Below are 9,157 nucleotides of genomic sequence, written 5' to 3' on the forward strand. Positions count from 1 at the left end.
CTCAATAAAAATTGACCATTCAATAATTTTTAAAAAGCTATCACAGTTTCCAAAATTTCTTGCATCAAAATAAACTTATCATTTAATTATATTTTTCCACAAATTTTTTGAAGTGCTTCATATATGTGACATCCACCTGTAAGTATTGCATTTCCATCTGGCTTAGAGTTCTCACCTGCCTTCACCAAGTCAGTATTTCCTGGCCTTGCTTTCCTAAACATGTTTACTGAAATAATCCTATTATTCCAGGAACACAGGCAAGCACATATTCACAGACAAAAGCTGTGAACAGCAATGAAGAGAAAACACATAAAGGAAGATCAAAGTTAGGTAAAATGGAAATGATAGCACTTCGCCTATTTACTCCTCAAGGTTGTTAGTAAATTCTAATGGTCTATTAATGTTTTGTAACCTGCAGAACATTGAGCAAGTATAAAACCAATTAAGCCAGCCAAAACTGCAGAGGATTGAAGAAAATTCTTCCCTCTCCCATGAAGCCCTTCTTGACCACCCCAAACCATTCTTTAAGCTAGACGCCTCAGGACCTCACTTAGAACAAATTAGTGGTTCAAAAACTTGCATAACTTACGAATTATAGATTTAATTCTATTCAACTGAACAAAATATATCTCTCTACAATAAAATATTTTGTGATACTAGTACTCTTACTCTGAATTGTTTCACAAGTCTAATTTTTTAATTCATTTTTATTCTGTATTTTTCTGAAGAGCTCCTTGAAGGAAAAACCACATCTGTCTTGGACCCATAGCACCTAATAAAGATTTGAACACATACTAGATATTCATTAAGCATTTGTCTCATAAAACAAACAATACACTACTATAAATTCACCACATAAATTGGGGAACTTCCAAGAAACTCAGGAAAATAGCCTAGTATACAAACCACATTGTTCTTTTAAACTTAAAAAAATAAAATCTATGGAACAATCTATTACTGGATTGTATCTATGAACACATAGCTTCCAATATACTCTGCCTTTCAAATAAATGAATAAATAAATCTTCAAGAAAGAAGAAAGAAGCAGAGCTTTCTCTTTCCAAAAGCAAGGGAAAATAAAGCAAATTAGGCATCTGGACATAGAACAGGACAGACAAAGCCTATGTCCATAACATTGATCCTTCACACCTATGTCATGAAAGCAAGAACCTCACAGGCTAGACAGATGGCTAAAAAGATCCCACAATAGGTTGCAAATGAGGTGTTTCTATGTGAAGCAAAAAGCAGAGTGCTAATTGTGAAAAACAACTACTAACATAGGAAAATGTTTACAATATAATATTAGGTAAAAAAAAAAAAGGTAGTATATGAGACTATAAAGATGAGTGTGTAAATAATCAGAGAATACTGCACACCAAAATGGCTATCACTAAGTGGGAAGATTTGAAGCTTATTTTCATAAATGCTTTTCTTAATGTCCACATTTTCTACAATGAGTATGTGTTACTTTTATAAAAAATAAAATGGAGGTGTAGGCATTTGGTGGAGCAGTTCAGATGCTGCTGGGGCACCCTCATCTTATATATGAGTACCTGGATCAAGTCCCAGCTCTGCTTCTTTTTTTTTTTTTTTTTTTTTGTAAAGGTTTTTTTTTTTTTTATTTGAAAGACAAAGCATCACAGCAAAGATGGGAGAGAGAAACACACACACACACACACACACACACAGAGAGAGAGAGAGAGAGAGAGATTTTCCATCTGCTTGTTCACTCCCTAAATGGCCACAACAGCCAGGACTGGGCCAGGCTGAAGCCAGGAGCCCAGAACTCCATCCTGGTCTACCACATGGGTGGCATGCATCCACACACTTGGGCCATCTTCTACTGCTTTTCTGGGTACATTAGCAAGAAACTGGATCAGAAAGAGAGCAGCCAAACTTGAATTGGCACTCTGATATGGGATGCCAGCATTGCAAGCAGAAGCTTAACCTGCTATGTTACGTCAGTCTCCAAGATCTGCTTCTGATTCCAGCTTCCTGCTAATGTGTACCCTGGGAGGCAGCAGATGATGCCTCAAGTACTTGTGTACCTGTTACCCACATGGGAGATCCAGATTGAAATCCTGGCCTCAGCCTAGCCCAGCCCTGGTTACTATAGGCATTTAAGAAGTGAACCAGAAGATGCTCGCTCACTCTCTCTCTCTCTCTCCATATATATATGTATGTATCATATCTATATATATAGATGTATGTATCTTATATATCTGCCTTTAAAATGAATAAATTTTAAAAACAAATCATATATACTTTCTATAATAAGGTCAGTGTGTGTGTGTGTGTGTGTGTGTGTGTTGAATCCTATTCCCATTAAGATACTCCTAAACACTCACACAGGTACCTTCCATAGTCATCTCCACAAGTGTTGGCTGCTTGTTTTACCTCACTTCCTCCATGGAGCTTGTAAGAAATTTAACATGATTCATTTAGCACTAACCAAGATATGGGCAGCTCACAATTTTAAGCAGTCTGGGCAAGGCAAGGCAGAGCTCGACTTTCAAGCTTCGAGTGCGAACTGGGCTTCTCCTTCACTGATAAGGTAGTTAAGGTGCCACATGCTAATAATTGCCCAAAACTAGTTTGAGTAGAAATCTGGGTGCCTTTTGAAGACGTCACCTGTGAAAAGAGCAGTTTAAGCAAAAGTCAGGGGTCACATGCCCTCTGTATGGTTAGCCTAGGTCAAGTGCTCTGACACATTCAATAAGTCAGACTCAAGACTGTCATTTACTAAAGCCTGTGATCTTTGGGTTAATTTGTAAAACAGCGAGGAGAGAGAGTATCTACGGCACCTCCCATTTCCTGTGTGGCTTTGATTAACTCATTCATAAAATGGAGCTAATCATCTTGGGCTTACTGATATAGGAGTATTGAGACAACCAAAGGAGTTAATAGATATTAGAACATTGTAAAACATTTCAAAATCATTACATGTTAAATAGGCATCATTTTAATTATTTTCTGGCACATTACAACATATAAATAAAATTATTCTTGTATTTCATGTGGTTTTATGTACACAGTTACTACTGTACCCTTCTCCTGCAATACATCTCTATATGCTCATTTCCCCTACACACACACACACACACATCACAAGCTGCTAATACATTTTTTCCCAACAAAAATTCTAAAGACAGCTTTAAATAATCAGAAACTATAATTTTCCATAGACAATTGTAGTTCATGGCAACAGAAAAAAATCCCTTTTTTCACTTTCCATTCATTCAATCAAGGGCAGTGGCAGGATGTCCAATAATAATCTTCACTAAAATAACTATAAAAGATGAAAATTTACAGAAACTTAGAAGGAAATAGGGAAAAAACTTCCCGGGGGAACTCTGCAAGAAAAATATCACCCAGCATTCCAAGGAATTAACATCCCATAAATTCCATTCTGTTTGTGGCTAAATGCACACACATAATGCAAGAGAACAGATTTTCTTAATGAAATGTTTAAAATGTACTCGTTTTATTGTAAATAACCGAAGTGTAAACATCAATCACTTTATATTTCTGATAGTAGAGGTTGTCTAAGAAAATAGTAGCAAGATTGCAAAGATTTTTGAGAGCTCAGTTCATCATTGTTTGAGTGAAAAAAATCTATGAGTCATCCTCCATAAAAATGTGAATGACAGGCATCTGTTAGCAAGTGCACTAATGAAACTTCAACAAGAATTGAAGTAGTGCATGATGTATTTCAAATGGTATTTACAACCTTCTAAAGTGATTGTCACATATCACATTCATACAGGGTTTGTTTCCCATTGAAGTGTGCGAACAAAGAATCTAAAAATATTCTAATTTTATGAAAAGCTTATCCTTTGAGACAAGTTCCTATGTAGGACCAGAGTTATAAAAACCAAACCAATGAAAACATTGATGACTCCAGTATCCTGATTGGGACCATAAAAAAACAGCAGGCATTCAGACAAAGATAAGGAAGTTGAGGTTAAAGGTGCTATAGCTTCTGAAACAGGAAAATGCAAATACACACATGTGCTTTCTTTTCAGAAACAGCTGTAAAAAACGGTTCCTTAAAGAAATGAAATCACTTATTTCCAGTGTTTTTAAGGTGTTTCCTCTACAACAAACAGTAGATAGGGCTCTCAGGTTTATCGACAACTTACACATGGCCTTCAGGCAAAGAACTTCCAGACACCTTTCTAAACACCCACAGGAGTATGAGTTACTCCATGCAGAGCTTTGTAAGTCCTGGTTTCCTGATCATTTTTTTTTTTTATTTCCATTAGGGAAATTCCTCTGTCCCAGAACTTCCTTGACTTTCTGCCTCCACATGTACTTCCAACAAGTGGTTTTCACTCAGCACCAGCTGAAAACCTCCAGGATGGGCTCACTGGAAATTTTTCTCACCTGGATAAGAATGAAATGAAGATAGCTGAGCAGAGGGAGGCAGGAGGACAGCAAGTGGCCCCAAGGCACGCTTCATTCCTACTGATGGTATCCTTATTTTTATGCAGAACACTTGACTAAATTTTGTCCTTTAATTTTCCGGACTTTTTCCTCAGTTTCCAACCCTTCTTTGCTCTAGTCTCTAACCCAACATTCTTGATACCTGTTTAGCAGTCTTCAGCCTCTAGCCTGGCCTTCCAACTGTCATTTTTTTTACATCGCAACTCAACATTCTATATGTCTGCCTTATGATATAAAAGTCCTGGTGTGACATGCCCCGGTCCTCCACTTGTCATTTTGCTAGAAAAAGGGGTGTACAGCTTTTCACTAATCACTAATATGGTTCTAATAGTGGAAAGCAGAAGGAAAAGGATTATTCCGATACCCAGAGCGAGCAGCTGTGAAAAGAAGAAAAAGAAAAGAAAAAAATAGAAGAAAAAACTAACTCCTGGGCCTCAGCGCTCCAGAAGGCAGCCAGTCTTGCAAATATTTTTGCCACAATACTGAGCAAACCCACAACAGAAGAACAGATTTGCTGCCTGGCTACCTTGCAGGGAACAGGCCAGTGTTGGCACTCATTTGCAAAGCTGACCTCAAGGTTATGCACTAACACAGCGCAAGTGGTATCTTAGCTCTTCAGCTGCTGCTCACACCACCAGCAGACCTATTTTGTGTTCAATGTAGTCCTCTGGTCACACAAGATAAGCATGTACAACAAGCACAAAGTCCTACCACAGTTGATATCAGTGTTAAAAAGCGTGACTGGCGCTTATATTTGAGGGCTTTCTTCACTGTCTCATTTGACTGTTCAATGTAGTCCTGAGTACGCAAAATGTTATATTCAATGCTGTCCACCAACTCCTGCTGTTCTGAGATGAGCATCTCCAATTGAAGGAAGATGATATGCAACTCACTGATCTGACACTCCAAGTCCAGAAGCTGCTGGTGACGCACCTGGACCAGAGCCAGGCCCTGCTTGGACTTGAAAATATCTAGATCATGACCCACAATTTGAGGAGCCACTGGGCTAGCTACCAGTTTCTCCAGGTCCTCCTCTCGCAACTTCAGGCCTGCTAGTTCAGCCTGCCTCAGCATCTTCTCCTTTAGCCGGACCACGTACTGAGTCTCGCAGGCATAGTGGTGACTGATGATGCCACGGTAGCGGCCAAGGAGGACAGCGAGCTGGCTTTGGCGGATGCGGTGCTCAGCCCGCCAGTACTTACAGTCTGTGGTCAGCTCCTGCTGGATGGTGTTTAGCTGGGGCTGGATGAGCCGGGCTTGGCTGGTAAAAGAGGCTTTCATGGTGCTCAAGTCATTCTTCTCCCTGAACACACTCTCCTCTGTAGTACAGCACAGCACACCTTGCTGCTTCTTGTCTATTGACACAGATAGCCCTTCCAGCTCTGTCAGTGCCAGGGACAACTCAGCCACTTCCTGGAAAAACTTCTCTATAGAGTTGGCCTCACTCTTCTCGAAAGCAGGGTTGTCAAATACCAAGGTGTCATCCAACTCCAAAGGGTCTCTGCCCGGGTGTACTTGGTTCTTCAGTTCCTCCAGTCTGTCCCTCATCTTTACGTGCAGCTTCTGGCCACATCTGTAATGGAAGGACTGGAAGCACGCACATCAGCTTTGTTCAGTGCTGTGGAGAGTCAGGAGCAGCTCAGTTTTGCGTCAGTGGAAGCTATTAAAAAATCTCTCCTTCCCAGGCAAGTAAATATTGACAGAGCCAATAGGCCGCTGCATTGTTGACTCAGTATCGGGTGGTAAGGCACACAGGATGGGCTAGACCGTATGCCAGGAATAGGGCCAGGCACTGGCCTGATTTGTAAGACCTAGGGCAATACTACATTTGTGCTCCAGAGTGCAGGGCCAAGTGGCAACAAAGAGAAAGTCCAAAGTCTGGATAAGCCCCTGGAGGCATCATGCATGGGTTCAAAGAAAGTGATGACACAGTAAAGACAATGATATTGAAAACTCTTCACCGAGAACTGTGATTTTTCTTACTTAAATTGGGAACTAAATCAATTCAGGAGTAGCATAGAACTACCATTTAGCTAGCTTTGGGACTCATTGTGAGCTGCAGTTAAAAGAAAACATTATCATTTAATCAAAATGGCAGATGCCTCTGAGATCAGCCATATGCTTCTGCTTTTGTTTTTGTTTTAGCTTCATATTTTAATTTAAAGACTGCCTGGTGGGGTCGGCACTGTGGCGTAGCGGGTAAAGCCCCTGCTTGTAGTGCCGGCATCCCATATGGGTGCCAGTTTGAGACCTGGCTGCTCCACTTCCGAACCAGCTCTCTGCTATGGCCTGGGAAAGCAGTGGAAGATGGCCCAAGCCCTTGGGCCCCTGCACCCACATGGGAAACCTGCAAGAAGCTCCTGGCTCCTGGCTTCAAATTGGCGCATTCTGGGCATTGCAGACAACTGGGGAGTGAACCAGAGGATGGAAGACACCTCTCTCTCTCTCTCTCTCTCTCTCTCTCTGTAATTCTGACTTTCAAGTAAATAAATAAATATTTTTAAAAAGACTGTATGGTTTCAAGTCCCAGCTCAACCACTTACTAGCTATATGATCTTGGACCGTATGAATAATCTCTTTGTGACTCCATTGCTGGGTAGCAAAATAAGGATAATAAGTGTACAAGGATACATCAAAAAGTCCATGGAAAGATGGATTTAAAATGCAAGCTTATTGTGGTACAAAAAAAAATTGAAATCCAAGTATAGCTTTTTCATACTATGCATTTTTTGTGGACTTTTTTTGAAGACTCCCCATACTTTCCATAGGGATGTAGTAAGAATGAAAGTGCACACACGAAAAATGTGTTGAATAATGCTTGGCATAAAATTAGTGCTATAATTTAATTGCTATTTGAATTATTTGCATGAAACAGCCACAAAGGCACTGACCAGAGAGGGATGAGATCAAGTTCTCAGTGAATGTTAAAGATGCTTACAACCAGGGGCTTCTAGCCAGGTGGGGTCAGACCTTGGAAAAGCTGGGAAGTGGAAAAATATGTCCCTAGCTCCACCTCCTGTCCCAGCACCCTTTCCCTTTCCATGAACTTGCCTTACTCAACTAGCATCCAGCATAAATTTTCCATCTTCAGATGTCCAGAGGTTGGGGGCATGACACTGCTTCCCTCTGTCTCCAATTTTTCCTACACTCTTACCTTTCCACAAAGTTACAAACCGTCAGAACTCAAAAATCAATAAGAATGATCAATGTCAACTTCATTACTTCACCAGTGAGGAAACCAAGATCTATAAATGTAAAGTGACTTGCTCAAAGTCATATAGCTAGCTGACTGCACAGCTAGAGCTAAAGAATGCAGATGTGGTCATCACAAACATACGCTTGCTCCCCACCCCATTCTTTATTTATTAAGATATACTTTATATATACTCAACTGATTTTCTGTATATAAAGAGAATTGAAAATGAATCTTGATGTGAATGGAAGGGGAGAGAGAGCGGGAAAGGGGAGGGTTGCATGTGGGAGGGAAGTTACAGGGGGGAAAAAGCCATTGTAATCCATAAGCTGTACTTTGGAAATTTATATTCATTAAATAAAAGCTTTAAAAAAAAGATATAGTGCAAATGATTCCACACTGATATTGGCTACATTCTTGCTCCAGGTAACCTGTGGCCTTTATCAGAACTACCAGGGGACATAGTAGCATGACATGAGAGAAAATTTCTAATGCTAGGAATTCCAGAGGATCTGCAAAACAAGTGGAAACAAGGAGGGGGATCATTTGGTAATTCTAAATGCACATCACATGAGGGACTTTCCACGTGGCATATTTATGGGGGAGAAAGCATGAGATTGGAAAGTTATGATCCAGTTCAAAAGCTAAGGTTTTTCAATTAGAAAAGTCATTAAAATTGTGGCTGTCTTTATTGAGACCTTACCCAGTTTCAGAGAATCTGCTAAGATTGTCATATGTAGCTCTTCACTTAATCCTCATAAGAGATCTGCCATTTGAGAATGACTGCTGTCTCCATAGAGGAGAAAACTGAGGCCTAATTATTGGAATTCCAAATAAACAACAAATTATTTTAGTGTAAGTATGTTCTGTGCAATATTTGGACATATTTACACTAAGAATTCATTCATTGTTTATCTACAATTCAGATTTCACTGGGAATCCTGTTGTTGTTGTTTTGTAAATCCAACAACCCTACCAGAGGCTAGAAATTTTACACATTTTCTCTACTGCTAGGGAGCATCAGATGATTGATTCAAACCCGAGACTGTCTGACCCCAGAGCCCACACGCTTATCTACTATGTAACAATATATAAAACTTCATCAGAGGGCAAACTGGAAGTGTTATCCTGAGGGCAGTGATATTCTGAAAGCTACTGTCAGACTCACATACAAAAAAAAAAAAAAAAACAACTGCCATTCAGCAATCTCCTTTCCTTAAAGATAAGAGGTGGGGCAGGGCAGGCATTGTGGTGCAGTGGGTTAAGCTACCGCCTATGAGGCCAAGATCCCAAATTGGCGCTGATTCAAGTCCCAGCTGCTCCACTTCCAATGCATCTCCCAGCTATCATGCCTGGGAAAGCAGCAGAAGATGGCCTGGGTGTTTGGGCCCTGCCACCCACAAGGGAGGCTCAGATGGAGTTCCAGGGTCCTAGATTTAGAGGGCCATTGTGGCCATTTGGTAAGTGAACCAGCAGGTGGAAGACTCTCTCTTCCTCTCTCTCCCTCTGTCAAAACAA

At 40.4% G+C, this 9,157-nt stretch overlaps 1 protein-coding gene across 1 annotated transcript; it reads right to left on the bottom strand.

Annotated features, from left to right (window-relative positions):
* Positions 1 to 2,475: 2,475 nt before the first annotated feature.
* Positions 2,476 to 5,994, bottom strand: LOC133752651 (syntaxin-1A-like). Its single transcript, XM_062183051.1, has 2 exons — positions 5,158 to 5,994; positions 2,476 to 2,631 (listed from the first exon to the last, which is right to left on the bottom strand). Exons 1-2 carry the CDS (start codon positions 5,992 to 5,994, stop codon positions 2,476 to 2,478), a joined length of 993 nt encoding a protein of 330 aa, XP_062039035.1.
* Between the last annotated feature and the right edge of the window lie 3,163 nt (positions 5,995 to 9,157).

The sequence above is a fragment of the Lepus europaeus genome, chromosome X (assembly GCF_033115175.1).
Source record: "Lepus europaeus isolate LE1 chromosome X, mLepTim1.pri, whole genome shotgun sequence".
Classification (NCBI taxonomy): Eukaryota; Metazoa; Chordata; class Mammalia; order Lagomorpha; family Leporidae; genus Lepus; species Lepus europaeus.

Coding starts and splice junctions, on each gene's coding strand:
- LOC133752651 (XM_062183051.1), bottom strand. CDS start 5,994: ATGAGGGACAGACTGGAGGAACTGAAGAACCAAGTACACCCGGGCAGA. Junction 2,632..5,157: donor TAACACTGATATCAACTGTG/GTAGGACTTTGT, acceptor CTCTTTTCACAG/GTGACGTCTTCAAAAGGCAC.